Raw genomic sequence first — 27,648 nt, 5'->3', positions numbered from 1 at the left:
GCCGTACGCTTTCTGGTTCAAGGCTTCACCCCAAAGCTCAGCGCTCTGAAGACTGCTGCACCGGGCTCTGCCTCACAGGACATACACTTTTAGGCACCTGGATTTAGGGCTTCAGCCTTGTCTTTGTTTTCTCCTGTTGTCTGGGTGTAAATGGCTTCCCACTAAGCAAGCTGGCTTCAGGTTTTGGTGTGGCACCTACCCCTGCGAACGCTGAATCTGACTAACATTAGCCTTCAGGTTCACTCTGAGGGGCAAGGACATAAAAGCTGGCATTGAAATCCCCTAGATGGGGAATTTCAATCTCTTTTTTTAGCTCTAGCTTCCACTACATAGACCAAATGCATTGTGCATTACCAACAATGTAAATATGTACCAGTTTTGAGCTAGCTATTGACATCAAGTGCAGCTGATGGTGACTGGGTAGTACCCCAGTTTCAGCCCAGTATCCTCCCAGTTGACAGGAACCCTGCAGGTGGAGAACTCAGGTGTGCTTCTTCCCCACCAAATTCATTTTCTGGGATTTGATGGTCGCAACGCAGAGACTTTTTTTGGCAACAGCTTTCTACTCATGGAGGCTGAAGTCTGCCTAAGGTGCTCTTTCACTTCAAGTTTGGATCTGATCAACTCCTTATAAATATCCAAGAGCTTCCTCAGTCCTGCTGGTAGATGAGATTTTCCCTGATTTTGCATATCCAGAGGTGATTTTCTTTATCTGTTTTGGTAGCCATGCCCTTAGGTGCTGGCACTGACCAGTTTTATTTAAACATAGCACATGTGGAGTATGAGGAACCAGTGGGAACTGCTCTCCTTTCTGTATCAGGTTGATGGGCAGTGAGTCCAGTGACAGTTTCACTGAGGCGTGGTAACTTACCAGAGCAGTAGGCTTTGAAGACACACTGAAAACAAACAGCCACGTCTGCTATCTTCCCAGCAGGTACAAAATTCGCAGACAAAAATTAAAAACTGATAAAATTTGCAGATGAGAAGAGCGGACATATAGGAATACGGATGGCTTGATGAGGAGAGCCCTTTGCAAACGAAAAACATCTGTACATACTCAAGTTATTCATTTAATAAGAGGAACGCAGGTCCCTCTGAATAGCTAGGGGGCTACAGAGCACTGACTGCAAAAGATCGAGAGACCATAGGCGACAATTATTAATGAGCTCCTGCTGCAGTGCCGGTATAAGCAGGGCTAGTGCAATCTCTGCATCAGAAGCAAGGGGCAGAGGTCTTTTTTCATCCCGACTGAAAAACTGAATTTATCGAAACCAAGACCTTCACAGAATGATGGTCAGTTGAAGAAATCAAAATATATACTTTGATCGATATATACATTTTTTTGTGACAATATGCTTTGTGAATAACTAAGAACCCCCAAATAGAAGAAAATTACAAAGCTCTGTATAAGATTTAAATTGTCTTCTGCTGAAGGAGAACCTCCTTGCAGGCAGTTTTCTAAAGAAGTGCAGATGAGGAGTGGGCAATGATTTTACACCTGTATAAAATATTGACAAGACCAGTACACTAACATAATATAAAGCCTGGATATCTGTATTTTAAAAACACACGTAGGAAAATTGGAGAAGTTGATTGAACACAAAACAAACAAACAAACAAACAAACAAAAACAGAAGTCATTTGAGAGCACTGGAAAATGGCTTTTAGTAAGAAATGAAAGCTCTTATTCTGAGCCTGTTAATATGAGTAAGAGGTGACTTGCTTACGTTTCCAGTACTTCCACAGGAAAAATGCAGTACTTAAAGGTCCTGCAGTTTTGGGTTAGAAAATCCTAACAGGAACCAATGGCTTGTAACTGAAACCAGATGAAATACAATTAGTAATAAGAGGAAAAAAAATGATAGGGAGAATAGGATAATATTTAAACAAGTAGTGGTGGAAATGATGAATTCACAGTCTTTTGTTGTCTTCAGATCAATACCACAGGCTTCTCTGGAACACAAGCTTTAGCCAAGCAGAAGTCCTTAGGATCAATACAAGGGTAATGAATGAAATTTAATAGCCTGCAACACCCAGGAGGTCAGACCAGATGATCTAATGGTCCCTCTGGATGTATAATCCAGGGACAATCATATAAGATCAAAGCATACAGGGCAGAGTAATGAAATGAGCCAGGAGTGTGCGTGGCAGTCTTTTCCAGGAGTACTGTGCTAGAAAACTAAGAAGTACGGGTCTTTCTTTTTCCTTCCTGCCTGTCCATCTCTTGATTTGTTCTTCCATCAGAGGATATTTTGTGGATAGATTGCACCACAAACTGCAAATGTTCTTACAGAATCACATCAATAGGGTCATACTGGGACTTCTGTTATAACATTTATGATCATAATTTTCAGGTAAGAGCCTGCTTTTCAAACTCATATTTTCCATGTTTGGTCTCAAGAGAAATTTTAAAGTGATTGAGGGGGGACCGTCGTCCTGGTTTTGGACTGAAATCAAGAGGAAAACCATTCATCCATAAGAGGATACTTGGCATTCTCTTCCACTGCTAATTCAAAAAGCCAAACTTTCAGGTGGCAGGTTCATGGAGGAAACTAGCACTGCCGAGCCGTTTTGTACAATGAAATAGTAGCAAATGATCACTAGAGAGCAGTTTTGAATATTTACAGCACACAGTGCATCCTTCTTCGAGTTATACTACTGACAGTTTTATGGTACAACAAATCTTCTTCTGTGAATTTTAGGCAGAAATGGTTGTGTATTGGTATGTTATTGATATTCCAAAGAAGAAACAAACAACTCTAGAATTTAACTTGACTCAGTGATGAGTGCAGCTGTGTGGGAGATGTGTGGTCTCACATCTAAATAGCCTCCTATACTCGGAGCTCCTGAGTCATCTTAGGGTCAGTCTAGAGCTAAGCAGAGGTACAGAGGCACTTTTCACTAAAGGTAATGTGGTAAGACAGAGGAAAGGGTTGCACTCTGTGATTTAGAAACCAGCTGAAACATAATCGTAGCCCCTTATCTTTTAGATCAAGGGCTGCACAGAGTAAAGATGCTACACCGTGCCCAGGAAGACAGGGCTTCAACCAACCATTACTGTGGCTTTCCGGTGCCACCACGGAATGCTCCAGTAATTGTTTTAATAATTATTAAAACTGTTTTGCATTATACACTAGTTCTTAGTTAAACAATTAAACACTGGTTCCTTGTTCACTTCTTTTTGCTGAGAAGTCATCTACCTGAAACCCTAGTAAAGGAGGTTTATGCTATGGGACATGAAGCAAACTATATTTCATTCAAAGTAGAGTAATGAAATTGTAATTTACAAAGAGTTGATCATTAATAGCAATTTCATTTCGGTACCCAGTAATTGCTGGAGGTGTAACGCTACCTTTGTGAAATACTCAGCTTTCTCTAAAAGCAGCAGCTAGAAGTGATTTTCAGGTGCAAAACTGATTAAAGAGACAGGACTCGGCAAGCTACCTGCTTCCTTATGTGACCTTTGGCAGGTTACTTGGGATCAGACACATAAAAGGACCAAGGCCTGGCCTCGCCAGTTGTCCAGCTCCGAGAAGGGATTTCTCAGACCCGCTGGAGTGCCTCTGTACACTACCCACTAGGCAGACAGTTGCTACCTCCTGTGAACGGCCGTTGCAACCCTCAACAAACCCGCACCTGAATTAGGCAATGGGAGTTGCTGAAGAAAGAGATCTGAAGGTCACAAAACCGTCTAGGTAGGAAAAGACCTTCAAGATCATCAAGTCCAAACACCGTGACCTACCCAGTCCCATCACTAAATAAACCATGTTCCCTTGTGCCACATCCACACCTCTCTCAAATATTTCTAGGGCTGGGGATTCCACCACTTCTGTGGGCAGCCTGACCCAATGTTTGACCAATTAGCATTGGACAGGAAAATAATTTTATAAATTGATGACCTTACTTCTTTCCCTAAATGTCAAGAATGGCCGATCCATTTAAAGGGATATCACTGAGGTATGTAAAAGATAGACCTTAGATATAATCCACAAACCATCTCACTGATGACCAATTTTTAACTGAGAGAAGTAATGCTGCTGGTAAAAAGAAAGAGTTGCGTTGCTCCACAATGCCTTACGGAAGGTATGCTCTGTTTCACCCTTTTCAACTTTACACCAACACTCTCCTACCGACTCGTAGCCTCAAACAGACAGCCGTAGTCCCTTCCTTGGTTTGGATCCAGGGAAGCCACCTACTCTTTTTACAAATAAGACAGAGTTAAGGGCGAAGTAACGATACTGACACAGCAGGTAAGCAATTAGAGCACCCAGACGATGGGAGAATCATTCAATGCCTGTCTCTAGTGGACTGAGTTCAAACTTGCATGTCCCACCTGCTGCGTCCCTGAGCCACCCAGCCGCGGCCTGTCAGCGGCCCCCTCTGCCCCTGCGGTCAGAGCTGGGGCTCTGTGTCGCGGGGAATGCAAACTTCAAAAGCACAAGACACCACAGCATGGTGAGAAAAGGACCTCGACATGTCCAGGTCCCACTCCCAGCCATACTTCTGTACTTCAGCCATGGCTACGGACACCAATGTTCACAGGATCACTTCTAATGCGACCTCTCCTGGCTGCTTTTGAACGTCAGGTGGCCACGGTGGCTGCCCGTGCCCGGCCCAAGGGACAGCCGGGTCCAAGGCGGCCCGAGGTCGCTGCAGGCTGGCAGCTCCCAAACTGATGTCTTCAGAAACATTTGCTATTCTGTGATAGAAAAGTACTGTTAGATACACCGATATGATTTGTTTTTACCCATCTCTTCCGCCAAAGGCATTGGCTTTCCCTCACCAAGAATTGGCACCTGCACTTGTACCTTGCATGAAATCCTGTGTTTTCAGGTCTGGAAACAAACTGGATGAAATTAATAGGAGTGTTGCTTCTTAATAATATTCATGTTGCATAGAAAAAACGCAGATATTAGTCCATGTATTGTTCATACGAAATCATAAATTAACAGGCAGGTTTTTTTGGTCCTGTCACAAAGTTATGTAAGCAGAGCATTAAAGACAGGTACTTGTACTTAAATTTAGGAGTCTCATTTTTAACTCAGTCCTGCCAGGTGTATTACATGTTCTGTGCATATCAGATATAGAGATAGATTTCAAATCGTCTTGGAGCATGATGTATGTGTGTACAGCTGCAATAATTAATCTTATCTGATAATCAGCAAGCTTCTTACAGCTGCTAGAGGCAGAAAAGGAAATGTAGTGTCATAGCTTTGTTCTAACTCATATGTTAACCAGCTAAGGTTTGCATTTTACTGACAGGGGACATTTGGGTGTTTATTTCACTGAAGAAGTAATTAGATTGAAGTTGAACCTGGGAAGAAGGGGGGCGGGGGGAACATGGCTTTAGTTCGCTTTTAGTTCTCCTGGCCCTGCTCTGTTACTATCTGGCAATAAATAACATTAATCTTCCCCAAGTGTTGTGTGTTTTGCCCACGACGGTCGCTGGCGAGGGGTCTCCCTGTGTCCTTACCTCCACCCTCCTCCCTACTCTGCCAAGGAGAGAGCGGCAGGGTGGGCACCCAGCCCACCGATTTCTGTGCCCGAATCACTGTAGCGACTTGCAGAGAGCCTTAGCAGTCAATATTCAGAGACATCCTGAACCTCGGGCAGAAACTTGGTGACGAGTGCCGACGGGAGGCCCCAGCTCCGTCCCACAGCGCTGCAGGCCGGGCACACCTCGAGGCGCGCTGCGCTGCCCGCACAGCCCGTCGCTGATGCTGACCAGCTGCACAACTGTGGCACAGCATTTCTGCAAGTGCCTTCCTGAGGTCTTAAATAACTGCAAAGCCACCGTACTGGGGCTGCAAACGCAGCCAGACCTGCCAACCCTGCACGGTCGCTGGGCTTTGGGCTTCCCGAAGCCATTCGCGTTCGAGCAGAGGGATGGACGGCAGCTCTGTGCTGCCAGGGGTGGGCATGCCGGTGAGCTCTGGCTGGTGCCATGGCCTTCCCCTGCCAGTCCCAGCAACACCGGCCTGCCACATCAGGGCAGCTCTGTTTTTTGGGGCCCCCCATCTCTGATGGGTTCCTGGGCATGAGGGTGGCAGCAGCTCGCTTGTGCGTACCAAGCGCTGTGGCCACAAGTACGTGTCAAGGGAGTGCATCTAGGGAATTCGTTTTCCTTTAGATAGGGGTTTTATTTTTTTTTAATTTAAAAGAGGTTCTCTGGGCGTTTGTGTTTCATTCCCTTCAACAAGCCGTAGTGTCCTGGAACTTGCTGCTGGGCAGAAATTACAGCAGGCTAAGCGTGTGTACATTAAACCTTACAACTCCGACCTTAGGTTTACGTGCCCTGCACATTCCCATGTAAAAACCTCATTTTTTCTGCCCCCCAAACCCAACCGGTGACCATCTCCCAAACCACCCGGAGCCCTTCCCCCGGCCAGCAGTGCAAGGACGGGGCGGGGGGGTGGCTGCGAGCCGGGCTCCCAAGCAGCAGCCCGCCCTTGCTCCCGCCGCCCGGGCCGGGCCGTGTCGGGACGTGTCGGGACAGGCGGTGCCGGTCGGGAAACTCCGCGCGGGAGGGGGGGGGGTGCTGGGGGGAGGGGGGGGGTTGGAGCCGCCGGCTCCCGCGCGCAGGAGAGGCGCGGCGCGGGCGGGAGCCTCGTCCCGCGCTGCCGCGCGCCGCCCGCCCGCGCGCTGATTGGCCGGCGGCGCGGCCGGGGCTCCCCGGCGGGCCGCGCCTGATTGGCCGGATCGTACGAGCCGGGCCGGAGGGCGCCAGCGCGGGGCCGGGGCGCCTGGCGGGAGCGGAGGGCGGGCGGCACCGCGGGCACGGCTCCGGGCGGGGCAGGGCTCCGGGCAGGGCACGGCTCCGCTCCGCGCCCATGGAGCCCGGCGTCCTGAGCCTGCGGGACCTGGCGGCCGGCCGGCCGGGGCGGAGGGGCCGCGCGGAGCCCGAGGAGGCGCAGAAGGTGAGCGGGGCGCTCTGCGGGGGGGGAGCGGCGGGGAGGGCGCCCCCCGGGGTGAGCAGAAGGGCTCGGAGAGGGGAGAGGGGAAGGTGCCGCTCGCCGCGATTCAAGCCGGTTGTGACACGGAGCCACGATCCGGGAGGCTGGTAGCGGGCAGGAGCCGCTCCCGCTCTCCCCGCCGCTTCTTGGTGTGGCTCCCCGCACGACGGTGGGAGTTTGGGGCGGTGGGACCGCGGGGCTGAGCCCCCTGCACCCCCTTAGCAGCAGCCCGGAGACCAGAGGCTGGGGGGAAGGAGGACCGTCTCCAGCGCAGGTTACGTGTGGTTTCTCTGCTGCTCAACGTGCAATTGCAAGGATATATCACATGCCAACGCTGTGGGAACCTACATCCCAAGGAGTACCATGGCCTCCAAATTGACCCCTATTTGTCGCAGCGTAGTATGTTACAGCTGGCTGCTGGTAATTGTAAAAGAAGATACTTGTTACATCCCTGTGGGTTATTCACAGGTGAACGTATGCAGAAGTTATACCGGGGCTCAGGACAAGATGCTTTCAGCGAGCCGAGTTTGTGCCCAGTGTGACCACTACAGGGCTGCTGCTAGTAAAAGCTAGCTTCAGTTGCTACGAAAACTTCTTTGTGCTTTCCAGTTAGACTGCGCTTGATAAAATTATATGTGGAATCACCTGTTTGAATGTCTGTACCTGATAAAATGATACGTGGAATCACCTGTTCGAATATCTGTACCTGCTAGTGATAGCCAAATTGTTCCAAATAAACAGCAAAACACAGGAAACTTGTTACAGCAAACTTCTTACAGCAAACCAACAGTAACTTAATGTATTTATTTCAGGCAATATTCCATTTCAGAATTGGATCTTCTGCAGTACAAAATAAAGCAGTAACAGTACCCACCCTCAAAGTTAGCGTGTTAGACTTTTAAAGCTCAGCTCAGAACAAGTGTCCTGTTCATAGGGTGGTAAGTAGAATGAAGTGGTAACGGGACTGTAAGAACCGAATGTGCTCCCAGGGCAAAAAGGAGATGTGCTGCTTTCTGCGTGGACACTTCTGGAAGTCCTGCTCTGTGCCAGCTCCAGCATACTTCCTGTAAAGAAAACCAGCATGTCCTTCTGTCTTCTTCATCTCCTTAGTCTCCGTGAGCTGTTTGCACTAGCAGGCTAGAGTGAATTAGGATCTCCTGTTGCTCAAAAACTGATCTCTCAGCTACAGGATACCATTGATGCTTTCCCGAATGAGTTCCTTTAGATTAGTTGTTGATCATAGTGGGAGTTCTTGCAGTAAGAAGAAGGGGTGAAAAGACTGGCCTTCCTGTTGGACCCAAAGGTGAAAAAAGTTGGACTGCAGCTAGAGACTGGAGGAGGTTGCGCTTCATTCAAGAAATAATGAAAATCAGCTTATGAATTAAGCTTTTCCTTCCAGTTCTAGCTGTAGTCAAAGAATACTGTTAGAGAGACTTTCTTCGTTGTTTTGAGCAGCAGATAGTGCAGCTGCAAAGCTTGCTTCGTTTGCACACGAAGTTAAGTTAATTTTAGCTTGACGTCTTGTGACGGTCCAAGCTGTATTCCCAGCGTGGCTTTTCACTGGGGACTTCTCAAGCAGAAGACCATGTCTTCTTGCCAAGCGTGATGTGACCAAAGCACTCCTTCAGCTTCAATCCAGTTGGGTGATTTATGTTCATGGGCAGTGCTGTCTTGTAATAACAGTCAGAATTTTAAAGCCTAATAGGCCAAGTTTGACTGATTGACCTCAGCTTCTGTAATTCACAGTAGTATCTCATACACACTGTCTCCAGTACGCTAGCATATAGAGTATTTCACTGCTTCTGATAAAGGCAGAAGAACTGTGCTAAATATAGCTTTGAGTGCCAAGGCATGAGTCACTAAGATTACCTTTGTAAGAGCAAATGAAATTGATTGTTGGACTGTTTTCTTTCCTGTTGTGTCTAAATAACATTTTGTTTTTAATAGGAAAACATATTTGATCGATCCAGGATGGCCCCAAAGACTCCCATTAAGAATGAACCAGTTGATTTATCAAAGCAGAAAGGCTGCACCCCGGAAAGAAATCCAATTACACCTGTTAAGCTCATTGACAGACCTCAGCCTGACCCCTGGACCCCCACTGCTAACCTGAAGATGCTTGTTAGTGCTGCTAGCCCCGACATGAGGGACAGGGAAAAGAAGAAAGAGCTCTTCAGACCTATAGAAAACAGCGAGCAGAACGACATATCTGATTCATTACAGGTGAGACTCAGAACAGTTCCCTTATGTTCAGTCGCAGCTCTGACCTTCCTTTGATGCTGCCTTGGTTTTCTTCCAAGTGGTCCTTTGCTCCATGTAGGAAATTGCAGTATTTTAAATCATTCCCAAAGGCAGATGCTTATACAACACTAGCTGACCAGTATGAACTTCAAAGATGAAAAGTAGCTGTCTTGGTGGTAATTGGCTTGAGACCTCTCAAGAGCCTGACGATGAATTGATCTGAGAGGATAGTGAAGGAAGCGGAGCTTCAGGTGGGAAAACAGCACAGCTCCTGGAGCTATTTTCAAAAAAAAAATCAGAAAGAAAATTGTCAGATCACTTTTAAACAGACACCGTGCTTGTCCACTGTACTACCATTTCCAGAAGCAATCAGACTCTGGTGCAGGCATATTTTTCAAAGTACTTTTGCAGTCTTATACCTTGTCCACAATAGTGGACAAGTCCCAACAGACTGGTTGGTTAAAGTCACTTCCCGTCTTTTCACTCCAGCTCCAAACTAACAGTTATACAGTATGGACAACTGTTAGGAAGATTTGTACATGCCAGGACTCAGGTAGTGGTGGGGTTGATCTCTGTCCTTGCTCGAGGGAGCGCATCCATGGAGATGATGTTGGATGATGATAAGTGTCGTTAGTTTTCCTCCCTTGGTTTTTTTTCCCCTCAACAACTTTCATCTCCTGGATAACTTCTTATAAAATATCTTTCACTGAGTATCTCAGTTAGAGGAAGATAGTTCTGGGGTCCTCCTTCCGAGAAACATCATTTGATAGGTACAGGTCATGCTACAAATACAGATATTACAACATCTAGGGTGACTGTAATCTGGAGAAATCTCCAGTTTAGGTAAGTCACAGAGCAGCAAACAGTTCTCTGAAGATAATTCCTAACACAGCTTCAAATAAGTAGTAATAGCTGATGTTAAAAGTTAATCGTATTACTGATCCAAGCCAGTTACAACAGAAGTGTCCACGGACGTCAGGCAGCATTTTTAGGGTGGCTACTATTAAGAGTTCCCATGTTTTCTAGATAATAAAACCTACAATTAATAAGTTTCTGAACATAAATATTAGAAGAGATGTGGAAGTGTTACATTAAAAGTGTATAAACATTAAAGCATATAAGGTATACCGCTAAGCATATAAGGTATACCGCTATTTCTATAGCGTATGAACTCTAGGAATTCAGAGCAACAGCCTGCCATAAGGTCACTTAGTCAGCAGAGGACAACTAAGATCTCATAAGCATGGAAATTTGGGCTTCAACAGCTCCTACCACTCTCAACTTCTCTTTGCCAGACAGATTTTTTTCCCTTTTTTTAACATAGAATCAAAGCCCCAAAATTAGCAGTGCAAAAACGTCATCCATCTTCTCATTTTCTTCAACTTGTTTAATAAACATACCTGTTCACGCATTTTTGCCATCACAGATTTTTTATTCCTGCAGGGGCTGAAAGACCATATTCATACCAGCTTATGAAGTTGCCTTAAGTTAACAGCTTGACAAAGTTTGATGTTCAGAGGCTGGGTGGTGCCTTTTGTAGCCACTTAGTATCACGCTGCCCCCTCCTCCCTACCCCAGCCAGCCCAGTTCCTTAATGTTAGAGGACCGCTGTGAAGGGCTGTAAAATCTCTTGAAAGTGGTTTTGCAGGAACACTTTGATGGTTTGTACGTCTAATTTATTAGATCAAGAGGTTTTTGAGGGAAAATTCCTTCTCCTCTCTCAAAAAGAAATTCTCCTTCCAAGTAGGATCTAGCCATCTTCTGGTTTGGGGTGTTTAGTCTTACTGGTTTGTTTCCTTATGCATAACCATTGTTCCATAAGCTTGCAGGTAAGAGTTTTTCAATAGAGATCTCATATGTTGTACACTGGGTTAAAAAGAGCTTGCAAGCAAAAGTGTGTCACCCAAGTGCTTGGAAGAAGACAATGTTGTTTTCCTTATTAGAAAGTCTGAGCTTGAATATTGATGTCATCTGAAATATACCTTACTTGGCTATGCCTTGCCTCTAAAGCTCTGTACTAAAGGGTTAACTTTTCTTTTTTTTAAACAGTATGATATGGTAGATGACAGCACGGTTGATGAATTTGAAAAGCAGAGGCCCAGCAGAAAACAGAAAAGCTTAGGACTCTTGTGCCAAAAGTTTCTAGCTCGCTATCCAAGTTATCCATTGTCAACAGAAAAAACTACTATTTCTCTGGATGAAGTGGCTTCAATTCTTGGTATGTATTACTGCAAAAATGGGGTAACTGATCACGTGGGATAGCCCTACAGAATGGCCTTCAAAACATCAATCCCATTACTGAGTGTATTTCAGAGTCTGCCTTTCCTTGGGTCTGGATGATCTTCTAATCATGCTAATCAAGAGCTAGAAATGCCTGATAATGCTACCGTTTTGAAATCTGCTTTCTGACAGCACTTTCTACTAAACAGATAAATCCTTCAGCTGTTTACCAACGCTGCTTTCTTAAATTTTCAATTTGCTGAACACTAAAAGAGTTATGAGTTACAAGCCCTCCAAAGGGAGGACTAAAGCAACAAATGACATCAAAATGGAACATTTAGAGAAACAATTGCAATCTAGTAGATACAGGAAATGAGCTGGGTTTACTTCATGAATTAGTAATATGCCTGACATTATATCTTCCATGATCTCATGGTTCATCAAGGTTATCTTAGTTTTAAATGCTGTCTTGTGAAGGGAGGCTACAAGGAGGCCTGAAAAAGTGGAATGAGAAAATGTGTTGTGTGGAGGTGGTGAGAATGTATGAGCCTATTTGCTGGGTCTGTTGTCAACTTTGGCCTTTTTTTTTTTTTTTAAATTATCTGAGAGAAGTAATAAAACCTGGGAGAGAGGACTCAGATCACAGCAATAACAAAAGGATCCAGGTCTGTGGAGAAGAAGGGCTTTATGGAATTGGACTTAAACTAAATAAAAATATTTTATATTTAGAATGTTATGTAACAGAAAAGAAGTAGCAAAATGAAATGTGTCCCTTTGGGGAAGAAGGAGAACAGAAATGTAATGTTCTCTGAAACTCTGGTGAGAAAGTCCATTTCCGTGCCTTGGTAATGGGAAGTGAAAATAGAAGAGAATTCAGATAAAGTAAATAGTTGAACAATTCCTTTAAAAAGTAGCTTTTTTTTTAAGCGGGGATATTATTCCTTTGTATGTTTGCGTGTAATACTAGTACCCCATCCTTGTGTAGCTAACCATGAGTAGTGCATTGTCCTGTGTTGGGGGTGGCATTACCTTGCTTCCCTAAAGACTAGAAATCTTGCTTTAAAGCTTAGTACTGGTGATCTTACCTCCAAGAAAGGGATTTTTTTTGTTCTCGATTTGATTTTCACTTCCTTGCTTGTGTGCATCCACTTGATTCAGCAACCACAAAACCATTCACTGCTGATAGTGCTGCTGCAACTACGTAGGTCTGTGTTCACTGGAAAGCTGGCTATGGTAAGGCCACAGAGAGGACTGTGCTGCTGGTGCCTGATGGAAACCAGAATGTGTGTAGCAGTGTTTTTATAGAGTATCTTTTCACTCCAAAATCTCTACACACTTGGAAACACTCATGCATTGTTTATCCTAATATGCATTTGAAGCTAGTAAGTGTTATCCATATTCCCCAGATGGGTAAACAGATGCATCAAGGCCTTGCCTTCTGCAGGGAAGTCTTTCAAAACTTTCCCACTTAGCCAGCACTTGTTCTGCTCAACTGATGTTAATAGTGATGGGATTTCAGGTGCAGATACTGCCACTAGCTTGTTTCGCCGTACACAATACAGGTTAGTGTGTTATGAAACATAGCCATGCTTCAAACAGAGCTGGAAAGAAGTACCCAGGACAGTGAGCAGTTAGCCTGTTCCTGTTCAATCCCCAACCTTGCTCATACTGGTCAGGCGGAACCCTAGTTGGCCATACTTCGTCGATTTTCCCCGACCTAGGTGGCACTGAGAGCTTGTTTCTGCTGCAGGAGTAAGATTTTGTATCTGCCCTGTGTCAGTGCCAGGCTCAGAGCCTTTCCTGCCCTCACTGTTACACACGTGCCTGTGGACAGGTACATGCCTGAGCTCTGAAAAGAAGGGCCAAAGTGCTCTGAAAATCTGAGGGCAGTGCGAATAGATGTGAGTGAGGCTGAGCAAACCGCAGCCAGTTCTGAACACAGCATAGATGTTGTAAGCTGAAGTCACGGCAGGGATAGCAGCTAACTGCTAAAGAGCATCATACCATGGGGTTAGTCATACATAAGTCAGCTTTAATCGTGCAGATTGGGATGGATTTAATGTAATGTGTCCAGGAAAACAGTGAAAGACGTGTTACGAGTGTATATTGAACAGCCTGTGTTCAGCTTCTGCTAAAGAGCACGTTAAACTAGGCAAGCATCGATGTCTCTTATTTTTCTCACTTAAAAAGGAGTTGAGCGGAGACGAATTTATGACATAGTGAACGTCCTGGAGTCCTTGCACCTGGTCAGCCGCGTGGCCAAGAACCAGTACTGCTGGCACGGCCGGCACAACCTCAGTCAAACTCTGAAAATGCTTCAGGAGGCAGGAGAGCTGCAGTATGGAGAGCTAATGACCTTCCAGCACAAGGAACAGGACTTTGAGTATAAGCTTGGAGAGCGGAAAAAGGAAACTGTTCCAGATTCTCAAGACAGACCGTTACTTGACTTTTCAGAACCAGATTGCACCTCCGGTAAGATAACTAATGTGTGTGATGTGCTGTATAGACATGGGTCTCTTTCTCCAGTTTACTGTGTGACTCCCTTGCTTTGCTTTTAAATTAGATAGTAAACATATATATATACATATATATATATATATATATATATATATACTGTTTGCAAAAAGGTGCTGAATTCTCTGCAGAGGTCACAAAACTGTCTGTGTTATGCCTGGCACTGGTGTCAGGACAGATTTTCCTTCTCTCCTCTGGACTGGCAGGAACTTCTGCCAGATGCTCCAGTTCTTCTTCCCTGCCCATACCTGGCAATAAATGCTTTGTCCTGACAGAAGGTGACATGTTCCATTTGTCTACTATTTACGTGCTGCCCGTATAATGTATAGCATTTAAGTCCATTGAAACCACAAAATTGTAGTGGCACTGTGTAACATAACAGAATTAGCTTTGGAGTCTGACTTTGTCAAGGCTGTTTCTCTGTAAGCTTTAATTTTTACTGTCTCTTGAGGGGAAACTCCGGTCTACATTACTCAGTTATTTGCTGCCTTTCAAAAGCTTTCTGCTTCCCAACAAGAAAATGCTGTAGTCCTTTTATGTGTGAGAAACCTACTTACTAGTTTTCTGTCTGTGTTGGATGATATATGCTAAGAGGCTTGGCTGTTGTTTGTAACGCAGCATCTGCGAACAGCAGAAAGGACAAGTCGTTGCGGATAATGAGCCAAAAGTTTGTCATGCTGTTCCTTGTCTCCAAGACCAAGATAGTCACTCTGGACATCGCAGCAAAGATATTGATTGAAGAAACCCAGGATACAGTGGACCACAGCAAATTCAAAAGTAAGCTGGCTTTTAAGAGACAAATCAGTCAGTGAGTAAAGAAAATGGGGGCATTGAACTGACACCAGTAGACAGCAGCAAGAACGGGTCTGGGATCTTTGCTGAAATGTGGGTTTGTTTTTTTAATCGGAAATGCTAGATGCTGTAAATAGACATCAGGGTGGGGAAGAGTCAATTCGACAATTATCTACAGGTTTTAGCCTGGGGATAATTAGAATGAAGACAAATCAGGTTTCTGATTTGAGTTTTTTTTATACTTTATACCTTGCTTCCTGTTCCTTTCTGAATGACGTTTCAGAACTTACTGAAATGAAATGCATTCTTTAATGGAATTGATGTTTCCTCTGCAGACATGTTACTTCTCACTCTGGAAATCTTTCACAGCTGGATAGCACAGTTTGTCTTTCAGTGGGATTTGGTACTTAGATCCCTTGGATAACTTGGAAAAACTCAGCATTAATAAATAATTATGAACTTGTAAAAATAAAGTACTAGCACTTCAGTCTTAGAATTCTACCCCAGATGCCAGAGGGACGTAAGGATTTTAACTGAGTAATGGGTTTGGGTACCATATCCAGCTCAAACATGTTATTTATCAGAGTCACAGCTTTTTCTAAGGGTGTTTCATTTTTAAGACTGTAAATGCATGTCCTCTTGTGATCAGCTGTGCACATCCATGAGCCTCTTGCCACTGTGCATGTCTTTTCCCTTTATGGAGGTTGCTGCCTTTTCTGGGCATCTGGTGAAGTAATCCTTCCCTGTAATCCCTCCCTTACCATTTCCATCAAAATGAGGTAGGCTGGTTTAAACTTGACTAGCTAAGCTGGATGAGCAGCCAAGATAAGAAGCAGTGACAAGCAGGTGGAAGTGGGAGCTGGCATGGCAGCCTTTATAGGAGGTAGCTCAAGTCCATCCCCATTTGATTTTACCGCCTCATCTGAGAGCTATGGTGATATTCTGGAAATGAAATTACTACATATATATGTACTGTGTTCACTGTAAGTGTGACCGTCTGTACTATTTCTGTCCTTTCCTGTTAGCAAAGGTACGAAGGCTGTATGATATCGCCAATGTTCTTACCAGCCTGTGCTTGATAAAGAAAGTTCACGTCACAGAGGAACGGGGACGCAAGCCAGCTTTCAAGTGGATTGGGCCCGTGGAATTCCCTGGAAAGATTGGTAAAGTGTGAAGCTCATAGCCCTTTGCTTTTTCATTTGACATTCCCTTCCAAATTATAAAAGGTTGTTTTCTGTGTGTAAAGAACGATCTGGCATTCATTGTCCACCCTGTGGTTTTTAACTGCTTGCCAGCTCAAAATTTGCTCTTGTTATACTTCATGCTCGAAGGCTGGAGCTGTTGAGGGATATTGAATGATGATACTATGACTTGCTGGTATTTTTACATTGCCTTACCTAACTATGAATAATTGTAAGAACGGTAGAGCAATGGAAGATCATGCCGATGTCTCCAAATCTGTGTTCACAGATCTTCTGGGCTGCAAAACCTTAGTAATTGTCATAAGTAGACAGCAAGTTATTTTCTTAGCAAGAGAACTTGCCAAGGAAGAGCAGGGCTGTTTCTTGCACATGTTTCCTGATGGAAAGGTTTGCCTGTAAAGGAGGAGGTTGGCCAGAGCTTCTCTTGTAAGCTGCTGATTCTTGGCTAGAAGCCAGTGCAAAGGAAAGTCTTGTGCTATGGTATTTTCTACTTGGGTCAGGCCAGTGCCAGGACCAAGTGAAAGTAAAGCATATCCTTTCTGCCATCTTTAGTCCCTTTTACCCTTCTGGGTGTACGCACTGGACTGTTGCTGCTGTCTGCAGCTGCCATGACATAGAAAGGAGGGAAGGCTTTTTCTTTTCTATCCATGCTCACTGAACTGTGCTCTACTTCAGTCTTGTGTGGTTTGGGGTGGCATAGAGATTACCTCTTACGGCCAAGTTTGCTAACATGGCAGAAGCCTAAACAGTGAGCTGTGTTCCTTGAGGGACTGTTGTACGAAATTGTATTCCTTCAGATGAGCCAAGAGGGCATAACCCAACATCTGATCCTCTACCAGGGGAGCAGAGAGGCGCCTGTGCCCCGTACCAGGCCTGTGCTACTGGGAAGCAAAGGTTTACACGTCACGCATCGTTTAATGGCACGCAGCCTTGCGAAGGGACCAAAAGGAAGGTCAGTTCTGAGCCCAGCAGTCCACGTCAGGAGAGGCAAGGTAACTACTAAGGAAGCATGTTTTCTTATATCCCGCTGGATCTACCCAAATGTGGGCCCACCAGTTTAAGGCTCTCGTCTGGGTGAAACAGCCTAATAAAATATATATGAATTACCCTAGGGAGGTGCCAGTAGTTCCGCTGCCCAGGCGATGAGACTTGTATTCTGGATCTTCCAGGCAAGTGCATAAAGTTAGATGAGATGAATCTGGGTGACACTGCCTTGAATCAGCAGTTTATTTTCTGGTAAACGTTTCCGTTCTTCGCTAACTGCAACTTTTGTGTGGTTTCTTCTGTTGTAATTTGGTATAGATGAAGAAGGATTCTTCAGACACAAAAGCTTGCTTTATGTTATGCTTCATAATATAGTGGAATTTTCTATAACAATCTAATGGAAAGCTCTTTAAAATGGTAAAGCAATTACAGGGCCTTTCACAGTTCCCTGTTACAGGAAATGATGATGTCAAGCACCCCTCCAGTGGGACTGAGAGTTGTGAGTATCTTGCAGGTTCTGACTCTGGGTGATTAGTGAATATTATAAAAATGTACCAGGGAATTAAAATTAGATCCGTTATTTTATGTGGCCATTATGAAAATATGCTTGGTAAACATACCTGTTACTAATTGAGTGCTCCTTTGTTCTTTCAGCCTATACTGTGAACTCAGATGAATATTGCTCAAAAATGAGAAATCTAGCAACCGTCTGTAGGCAGAAAATAGAGGAAGATACTAGGTAAGCCAGTCTTACAGACTTCTGTCTAGTTACAGCTTGGTGCTTGTCATGTTTAGTTCAAAGTTAGTTTCCATTAATGGGACCAAGATAGCAATAATGAGACCCTAGCAATTTTCAGTTTTAATTCTGATACATCTCACTATGGCTTGTTTGTTTTTTTTTTTTTAAGAGAGTCATTCTAACATGTAAAAAGTCCTAATGTAGAATGAAACAAACTTATAAATGACATACTTCAAACTCCTTTGTTTATTTGTTCCTTTACTATTCTGTCAAACCATAAAACAACTTCACTGCTCTGTTAATTAAAATCTTTCTTCATGAACTTATTCATGGCCAGTTTATACCTACATGTATTTGTACCACCATCCTTTAGCTTCAGCAGTTGTTCTTTATCTCAGGTGTGTTCATATAGGGCATTCCTGCCTCATTTGACCTATTATTTAGGTAGGCTGAACAAATCACAATTCCGCAGAAGACCTCTTTGTCATCTTAGTGGGTTTTCTCTATACCTGTCCTAATTTGAATTCATCTGTGGGTGCCAGGCATATCTCCCTTTTGACCTTTTCTTCTCCTGTCAAGTGCAACTGAAAGCATTATTGTTCTGCCAAGAAATTGAGGAGTCTGCTTCTGTATAACCTGATATAATAAATAATAAAAAAAAGACACTCTTGTAAACTGTGTAAAATAAGTTGAATTTCCTGGTAAATGTGGAAACATTTACTCTTAAGAATGTACCTAGTTGCTTTTGAGGATAATACATGGGTTTACTTTTGTACTAAATGTTTTTCTTTTTTCTTTGTTTTAGAACCAAAGTTTGTGCCACAGAAACAATACTAAATTCAGCAAGGAACCCAAGTATAACCTCACCTCTCTCCCTTCTTACGGTTCCTGGGGACTCTGATTTTTGTGTTAACCCTTTGCCTCAGGCGGTTTTCCCTGTGGTTCAGGCAGATGTGCCAAGTGTCTTGCTGCCAAATGGGGTCAGCAACCAAGCTCTACAACCCACCGCTCCAGCAGCCTCCAAAACAGAAAATGGAAAACCTACTCTGCTCCCCAGCCAGCCCTTCTTGTGTTTTCCCTCATCATCCCTTTTTATGTTGTGCGGTGGTCTTCAGGAAAATCTCTTGAGGGAGAACTTGCCTGCAGCAGGAGATGTAGGAAACAGGAGCGCAGAGGAGAAGGCCTCACCTGTGGAAGCTCAGGGTGCCGGCCCTCCAGCTGGCTGCCAGAAACGCAGCTCCCACGAGTGCTCGTCGCCCTCTGCACCTATGGATGATGAAGAGCCAGCTGCTAAAAAGCAGACCGTGGAACAGAGTGATGGCCCTCTCTCACTTGTGGTACCCAAGGTAAAGAAGGGAATTGCGTTATCACTTAGGCTTCCCGTTAGTGAGGGAAGACTTTGCCCAAGACAGTGTGTTTATAAGTGAAAATTCACTGCACCGCTCTTGTTACAGGTACAAATGCTACTTCCCACATGTTAATACAATTATATGAGTGCTGTGTCAGCAAGTACAGGCATTAATTGGGAGAAACTTTCACACTGGGAGGGGAAAATGGATTGCGATTGCTTTGCATACTGAAAGGATTATCGGCTGTTCTTGGGAATCAATGCCTTGGTCCTTGTCTTCAGGCTGGCAGAAGGGACAAAATCAATGTGACTATTACTATTCATCTTCCCCTGTTTGCTTCAGCTTTCCCAGACAGCAGCAGCATTGCTTACTCCACTGAGCTACAGAAAATGTGACTAGCACTTTCCCCCTACTCTCCATCCTGAATCCCTCTCTCACCTGGTACTGCCCACAGCAGAATGGTGAGACAGGAGATTGTGGTGAAGGTGAAGGGTGTCAGTCTCAGTTCTTTTAGCTACTGAAAATAGGTGTCAGGCTTAAGGATGTATCACTGCTTGAATATATGCCATCTGAAACAGATGTTTTTCCTTATCAATAGAAATAAATGAATCCCCAAGCTCAGGTACTTCTTAACTACTGTTTCCAAGTACTGAAAGTGAACTGCAGCCCTGGGCACAGGAGTCAGGCATCACTAAAATTGCTCTTCAAACCCTCAGACAAAATCTTGAATGCAGTGACTTGCTAATCAGCTTTGCCCTGCTCTTGTACACAAGTACACATTTTATTCTTTAGCTGAGGAAGGTGTATGAGACATCATTTTGTATTTCAGTTTGGATGCCTCATTACCTCTGTTTTTCCTTAGAAGTCTTCTGAGTTGCACAAGGCAGATTCTACCCCAGGGAGCAGCTGTGCATCTGCTGTACATCTAGAAGCTTTTCATCTTGACCTCTCAAGTCCTGCTGCTCCAGAGACTGAAGACAAAAAGTCTACGAGCCCTTTAGATTCTCAGGAGCAAGAAAAATGGCCTAAGAATAAAGACCCCGACGAACCTTCTCCAGGAAAAGAGCACCCCTCTAAAGAAAATGCCAATCAACCTTTTCTGCCACAGTATCTTTATGTTCAGCCTACTGCTGGTAAGGACAGGCATGAGATCTAGAGGTACTCAACCCTCTCTATCTGTTCACTGAGCTGTTCAAACAGGGAGACCTACAGATAGGTCAATAAGTCTATAGTTGGCACAAAAAGTGTCAGCGGTTTTCCATGGCAGTTTAATAATAGCTCTGAATTCTCTTAACTCCATATGAACTGTTGCTTCTCTGAAAATGCAAGCTTTTTTTTTTTTTTGAGGTACACAGACCTTACTAGAGATAAATAATGTGGATTTTCTATGCTTGAATTATATGGGGAAAAAAAACTATCTGGCATTCAAAACTGGGGGCAGCTGGAAGACTAGATTTGGCAGAAAGGCAGCCGGAATAGTGCAAAAGCATTCCTCTAAGGGGTCATCTGTGAATTTCGTACTTTCTTGTCATGTGAATCAGTGGGGTAATCCCACACAAACTGAGGCACTGAGAGTGTTCATGGACACATTAGGGATGGGAAGGAAGCAGCTGAAAATACTGAAAACACAGAATTTCATGTCCACCCTTTTTGTGACTGTGCTCGTGTGGCATGGAAGACTATTTTGTGGGAACACCATACATGTGGCAGATTTTCATGATTGCTGCTTTATTATTTGATTCCTTTGTCACAGAATGGGTTCTATGGGACTTCACGTATGTGGAGCGACTTATAGGATAGAGACCTTAGTTAGAAAATGTTGATCTTGGAGTTTTTGTAAAGTCTGACAAACAATTCAAAACAGTATTTCAGCTGTTCTAAGGAAAATGAGCATCTTTGGGGTATATCTTTGTGGAGGTTTTCCAGTTGCATTTCTTTTTCTTGTCAAAACCCAGTGTATATACTTTTGTACAGCTTAGAATGTGATTCCTGTTAGTGAAGAGTTTCTTTAGCCAAGATGTTAATTGTAACTCAAGTTAGAAGCAGAAAATAGCAAGGGTGTAGTTGGTGCTTAGTATGAATAAAGCAAATGGATGCAGAGATGGTGAACAGGCAGCAGGGGGGGACATGGAGGTAGGTAGGAAAAGGGGGGTTGCCTGAACAGCCAGTTTTTTCTTCCTGAGCAGCCTCTCTCTTTCTTTCTTCTGCTTTTCACCCTTCTCTCCTGTTCTAGATGAAGTTATAATAGCTTAATTCCAGATTTTTCAACTGTATTAATGCCCTTCTGTTTCTCTTTGGTTTAGGACTAAGCAATTTTAATTTCCTGTTCTCTGCAAACCAAGCTCCCGGTGCCATTGGGCTGGCTGCAAGCCAGTTACCTTCTCTGAGCATCCCCTGTGTCATGGTGCCATCAGCAGCCTTGGCTTCCTTCCCTCTCGTCTGTTCTCCTGCGATCCCCAGCCCTCTTTCTCCGGTTCCTGATGGCTCCTTCTCGGCTGCTGCCTCCATGAATATCAGCATGTCTGGCCTCGCATCAACAGCACCTGTTTTCATCGGCACCACGGCAATGGTTACTCCAAATGCGCCCCCCTCGGTGGATCCCCAGCAAACAGCTCACCCCGCTGTGCACCTGAGTCCTGTGCTTGCCAGGTCCTGCAGTACTGTTAAACTGGACTCCCCTGTGTGCATGGGGCATCCAGTGACCCTCCTGAAGCTGCAGCAGGTAAGACCAAAAGGTGACTGAATGACGGTGAAGCAGCAGCTCCAGCTCACTGGCACCGAAGTCAACTCGTGCTGCAGGCTGGTGCCTGTGCATCAGAGCAGCAGGCTGGCAGGCTGGGACTTGGTGTCCTCCACCTAACGTACACGTCCACCCGTACTGGTGGGAGGGCAGCGAGTTTTAAAAAAAAACTTACAAGAACTTTAAAAGATAAAAAGTCTGGCACAAATAGGGGTAAAAAATGAGTTGCTGGTTGTTTTCCCTGAGATTTGAGTGAGTATTTTTTCCAGTTTAACACTGTCATTGTAAGCGTATCATGCAGGAGCTATAGGAAACACATTGTAGGAGGATTGTTTGTTGGATTTCAGGAGTTAACTGGCTAGAATCAGGTGGTAGTGTGCTGGGAATCCTCACCCCCAGTTCTAATCACTGTTCACCAAGGAATAGAAACGTAATGGCAGCATCAGATCAGAACTGGGGGAAAACACCAATATTCATGGGTTTTGTTGAACCTTTTTGGAATGATAGTTTTAAAAATCTCCCATGGTAATAGGCTTTTAAAGTAAATAAACAAGGAATTCAAAAATGAAGGGCTCATCTAACTGAGGTACAATGATGATATAAAGCAGTCACGTCACGCTGTTACCTGGGTCTTCACAACTACTGGCAGTGACATTCTGGCACTGCTTTAGCTTAAATTTGTAGATCTGTGATCTCCTATTTTCTAATGCAGAGACAAATCAAAGTTTTGGAAGCTTTATGACAATTATTTTATGTTTATTTTGTTTAGACTTTATGAAAAGTCTGTAACGGAGCCTATCTGATTACAGATACCAGCGTTAAAGGTAACAGTAGAGTAGCACTTAAAACAGAAGTGGCCTGGGTTTAGGAAAATTAATTTTAGATCTGTTTTGATGCTAGCAAATAACAAAAGTGAGTAAAACAATAAGGAGGAAAAAGAGCCATTTAAGCTAGAGGCCAAAATGGGCATGAGAATGAATGAGTATGAACTAGCCGTGAATACATTTAAGTTGGAAATGAGATGGAGGCTTTCAGCTTCACAGAAGTGATGTACTGGCAGACAACCCCAGAACAAAAAGCAGGGGCAAAGACCATAGCCTTTCATGTGGAGCTTCTGAAAGGATTGTGTGACGTGGTTTCCTATAGTAGCTGGGTACAGGGCTCCATGTCTACAAGCTCTCTTCTGTTTGCATGCTTGCATGTAGGCTTCGATAATTACTGAATTACTTTTTGTTTTGTTTCACAAATAGCCTTCGTCAACTCCTGTCACTCCCAAGAGTATTCGTCCTGCGCGTCATGAGACATTTTTCAAAACTCCTGGAAGTCTTGGAGATCCTGGTGCATGGAAAAAAGGTGAAGGCAGCCAGACCAGAAATGCCAGCTCTGTGCAGAGGCGACTAGAAATCTCTAGTAGCAGCAATGACTAACCCCACAGGTTGCAAAGCGTGGGCAGATTGTCCTAGGACACTGTATCCATTACAAGAGAACAAGCTTTTATCTGACAAGAGGAGCACATTAAAATGTCACCCCTTTTGGCATGCTTCCCCATCATCTTTTCACCCACCAGTTCTGTTAACCTTCTTCACAAATCATCCTTGGTGGCAAAAACCTTTTACTTAATTGTTCTTCAGTACTGATTTGAATTCAGATGCTGTGCTTTACACAGCCTTGTGGGCATCAAATTGTATTTGTGGTTTTAATTTGGAAAACTCTCTTTGTTGCTGTGAGGAGATGCAAACAGATTTCCTTGGAGTCCCCATGGGTTCTTTGTTCATGGTTTTAAGTGAGACGTCTAGCACTTATCTGGGGTAAGCGTGTGGTTTTTTTTTTTTTACATATACTCTACTTACCCTGAGTAAATCTGCGGTGAAATTGATAAACTTCTACAGTTGCAAGAGCAACTGTGTCCTTAGTTCCAATCTGTCAAACCCTGCCTCTGCAGTACAGCCTCTTGCTATTTATTTTGTACGTTAGAGTGGGAGCTTCAGAATAACAGATTTTCTCAGGGTAGGATTACTTGAATGTCAGTTGATTGTTGTACAATTTGCCCAGCACTTGTGGTTAGGAAAACCTAATAATAACACAATATGATTGAATGTATACATGTGAAAAATGTTAAGACCAAAATAACTGTGAATGTTAACATTTTTATAGTTATGTTAACGAACTGCGTTGTTCCTTGGGTTTCTTTCTCCTAATCTGAGCAAAAAGTACAAGGTAGATATAAAGAATACAGAACCTGATTCCTTAAATCAGTTGGACAAATGAATTTGAGAATGTCAAGCCACTGGGAAGGCAGTGCTAAGATTTCATCTACCATTAAAAATATGTTCTAGTCTTTATGACTCAGGAACACTTGTAAGTCATTAACCACATGATTAGGTTCAGTTTAACCTGAGTCTACTTAAGTCTCCTTAAGTGCCTACTTAAGTTGATTTTAAGTAAACCCTTAAGGGGTATAGACTGAGGTGCCTAGCTGTTCCCTTATGGGAATTTTGTCACTAGCTAATAGTGTGTTTGAGTGTACTTGGAAGACAAGGGAGATCTTACGTTTTTGGCACATACCTATCTAAACCATAAAAAGAAGCTGAAAAAGAATAGGAGCCATAAATTTTGGAACTGGGAGAAAATTATCCATCCTCCTTATGAGAAGATAAGGAGGAAGAAAAGGGCATGTATAACACTTAACATTCAGGGTCCTCACTTAATGGATGGTGCTATTAATAATACAGGACATAAGAGTTAATGCTCTTATGCTTTGGTATGTTTTCACTGGTGTAGCAGTATGCTGTTAAATTTGTGCAGTTTCCTCTTTGGAAGACAGAAAGTGTTGTTGACATCATGTTACTCCAGATTTTCAGCAAACACAGGGCCAACATTGTCAGCTCTTCTGTCATGAGCACCAACTTTGTGTTGAATGGTACTGGTTCTCCAAGGGTAAATACACTGTGATGTGCTACTCAGTTGGTCAAGAGAGGCTAGGACTGGCTTTGGGGGCTGGGGAGTTGGTAAGGTTTTTTATTTTTATAATGAAATGTTATTAAAATGGAATTTAAGAACGAATTTTAGTAAAACTGGGAGCTGAATAATGTGGCCTTATCTTAGAACAGACCAATAACAGCCTTATAAGGAGAGCTGGTTAGCCCTCATTGAAAGAAAGTCTCTATAGCAGAATTATCATAGGAAATTTCAGGGGTGGTAAGGAGAAATCTTCAGACCGCTAAATTTTATTTTTTATTTTTTTAATTACACTACAGTTGTGAAAGTTTACAATTTTTGCTTCTGAATTATTTCTTCCTATACCCCCACTTAAATTTAATTTCATTTTGAAAAAGGAACGTGTAACTGGCACAGTGGTGCCACTGTATTTCTGCTAACATACATTTGTTGCCATTCTGGCTGGAAACAGGCTGCTGGGGTTCTGGGTGACATGATGGATATCGATTCTCCAAACCTTGTTTTTTCTCTTCACCTCTAGTATGGTGCAACTTTTTAATGAAATGGCAGCTGGGAGCTGAGAGGAGGATTTGGCTTAAGTATTCACTCTCTGCTCCAGTTGAAGCATCATCACAAAAATTGCCTCCTTGTGTCAGTTATGTTACTCTGAGTCATAACTAACCTAACTATACTTGAAAATGCAGGAGCTGAAAATGTATCTTCGGTTTCCAATTTCTGCTTCCACTTTTGAGTTTCCGTAAATACAGCAGGCCTGGAATTGAGGATTGACTCCCTCACAATCAAAGCTGTTTGATGGGCTGCTGTTGTGAAAGCAGATTTGGGTTTGGGAGAAGAAGGGGAGTTTACATGCTGTTCTGTTTTTGTCAATGCAAAATTCTCACTGGAGTAGGTGGAAAGGAGTGATGGAGCAGCAGGACTGAAGCTTTTGGGTGATGTTGGGAGCAGTGCTACTTGCAGCACCTGAGCTGCTGTACTAGACTTGGCAAGGCAGAAGGGTGGGTTGTCATGAGGGAATGAGTTTACATTTACCTTCACTGAAAGCTGAAAACGTAAATTAAATTAGTAACAATTCACCAGCAAAGTAGCTTTGGAAAAGCAGAATTTGTATTTGCACTGACAAAAAGTGCATGCCCACGATGTTCTGCAGGGTTTATAAAACCTTTTGGTTTCAAGACAGTTGTTAAGGAGGGTGAGCGTGTAACTTATACTTGAATCTACCTGCCACGTTTACATTTCTGATTATCTTTTGTAAATTGGTGCTATTTCTGTATTTAAAAAGCTGTATTTTTAATGTAAAGCTGCTTCCAGTTTGTATCTTTGCACTGCTAGTTTAATATAGATATTAATTTTATTGCTGCTTGTAACTGTCCTGCTTTTCCTGCTCTCTTGCGATCTTTCTAGCTGTTTGCATATAGCTTTACTCCAATCACACTGAGTTGAATTTTTTAATACTATCTTTTAGCAAAATATTAAACTTTTACAGAATAAAATGGAACTAAAAACAAGGCTGAGGTTGTGATGTCACTATGGAGAGCATCCTTGAAAAGAAATGTCCGTCTACCATGCATTCAAATTAGCAGTCACTGTGGAATCTGAGCACTGAATAAGTAACCCCAGTTGCTTTTACATTCAGCTTGTATGCTTAGCACAAGAATCCCCTTTCAGCTACTGCAGGTACAAGGACTACTGCAATATAAACTAACAAAGTCCTGGAGCTGGCTAAGAGAAGGGCCCTGGCCCAAAACCATGCAAAGTGACCCCACTCTCTCCTTCTATAGTATGGGACAGATGTCAGTGCCAGGATATCACAATTCAGAAGCTGTAACAGGTTGTCTAAATGTGTGCCTGGGGCCTGTCACCCACATGCCTTCTGGCATGAAAGCCTTACTTCTGTGCAATGTAAAGGTCGGGAATAACAGCAGTAAGCCACATTTCTCAGCAGGTTGAGGTTTTTTTGCAAGCATTTTCTCAGAGGTGTCTAGCAAAAGCATTGTTCATGTTGTAGATGTGACCAGGGTACTCTTGAACTCATTGTCATGGGAAAACACTAAACTTTGCTTTGGTTCAGACTTCAGTTTCTTGTCTGAAGAAACAATGAAATGTAGTTGTCTATTTCTCACACATAAGATTGTCAGCAGTGATGTTTAGAGGCGGTTATAACATTGACCCTGTGCAGATAGTTTTCCCAGCTGTTCCTAGTGGTGACAGTACAGCGGACATTTGGGAAGACCCAGGACCTGAAATTTAAGTGGCTAATCGTTCAGCTGGTCACCCCAGACCCCCTTTTTCCTGTGTCTGGGAGTTTCCCAGGAGCAGAAGGGCCTGGGACTGGGCTGTGGGTAGGGGCATGAGCCCAGGCACTGTCCACCGGGGGTCCTGCCCCACCACCAGCACCCTGGGGCTGCCCAGGGCACCACTGCTGTCCCTCAGCCCCAGGTCTCCACAGGATGGCAGCAATGCCTGCCTGACTGCCGGGCCTCAGGCTCCGAGGAGCAAGGCAGGCCCTGACGCAGACCCATTGTTCCAGGGGTGAAAGCCATGGTCTGCTTGTGCATGCTCACTGACCATGAACTGCTCTTAAAAAAAAAAGAGTTTAGCTCATGGGGCTGCATGAGCTGAGGTGGCTGGGGACAAGGCTGCTGCGCTCAATTTGTGGCCTATGGGCTGCAGAGGCCTGCGCAGGCACATGGCACAGCAGAGACAGGGCCATGCTCACCCACGGCCTCGCTGTCGTGTCTGTGACTTGAAGAAGCTGAACAGGGACCAGGTATCAGAGTCCTCCATACTGTGTCACGTGCACTCAGGCCCTCCTGAGCTCTGCAGGCTTTGATACTTGTGAACACCACGGTATCTGTTCAGCATCTTTAAATCTGATGGCATTTAACCACCTCCATGTACACAAGACACAGCTTGACCCAACACTAAGTTTATGCCTGTTAAAATCTGTGGCAGTTTC

General features: G+C 44.0%; 1 protein-coding gene across 3 annotated transcripts; it reads left to right on the top strand.

Moving 5' to 3' along the window:
- The first annotated feature begins 6,716 nt into the window (after window positions 1-6,716).
- E2F7 (E2F transcription factor 7) lies at window positions 6,717-26,561 on the top strand. 3 transcript variants are annotated; one of them, XM_083839387.1, is made up of 12 exons: window positions 6,717-6,917; window positions 8,901-9,176; window positions 11,244-11,412; window positions 13,605-13,886; window positions 14,547-14,705; window positions 15,746-15,883; window positions 16,720-16,914; window positions 17,561-17,645; window positions 18,451-18,991; window positions 19,860-20,127; window positions 21,298-21,716; window positions 22,985-26,561. In XM_083839387.1, the coding sequence occupies exons 1-12, from the start codon at window positions 6,831-6,833 to the stop codon at window positions 23,159-23,161; spliced, it is 2,796 nt and encodes a 931-aa protein (XP_083695513.1). In that variant the 5' UTR covers window positions 6,717-6,830; the 3' UTR covers window positions 23,162-26,561. The 3 variants fall into 3 exon arrangements, with proteins under 3 accessions (XP_083695513.1, XP_083695512.1, XP_083695514.1); XM_083839386.1 differs by having other exon boundaries at window positions 6,718-6,917; window positions 19,857-20,127; window positions 22,985-26,486; XM_083839388.1 differs by having other exon boundaries at window positions 6,718-6,917; window positions 16,762-16,914; window positions 19,857-20,127; window positions 22,985-26,477.
- The last annotated feature ends 1,087 nt before the right edge of the window (window positions 26,562-27,648 follow it).

The sequence above is a fragment of the Anser anser genome (assembly GCF_964211835.1).
Source record: "Anser anser genome assembly, chromosome: 1".
Classification (NCBI taxonomy): domain Eukaryota; kingdom Metazoa; phylum Chordata; class Aves; order Anseriformes; family Anatidae; genus Anser; species Anser anser.
The sequence above is the reverse complement of the archived record's forward strand: the minus strand, read 5'-3'. Positions and strand labels throughout refer to the sequence as shown.

Excerpts from the sequence above, each read along its gene's own strand:
- E2F7 (XM_083839386.1), top strand. The coding sequence starts at position 6,831 with ATGGAGCCCGGCGTCCTGAGCCTGCGGGACCTGGCGGCCGGCCGGCCG. Across the intron at positions 11,413-13,604 it reads TGAAGTGGCTTCAATTCTTG|GAGTTGAGCGGAGACGAATT; the intron begins GTATGTATTACT and ends TCACTTAAAAAG. Across the intron at positions 17,646-18,450 it reads AAAATAGAGGAAGATACTAG|AACCAAAGTTTGTGCCACAG; the intron begins GTAAGCCAGTCT and ends TCTTTGTTTTAG.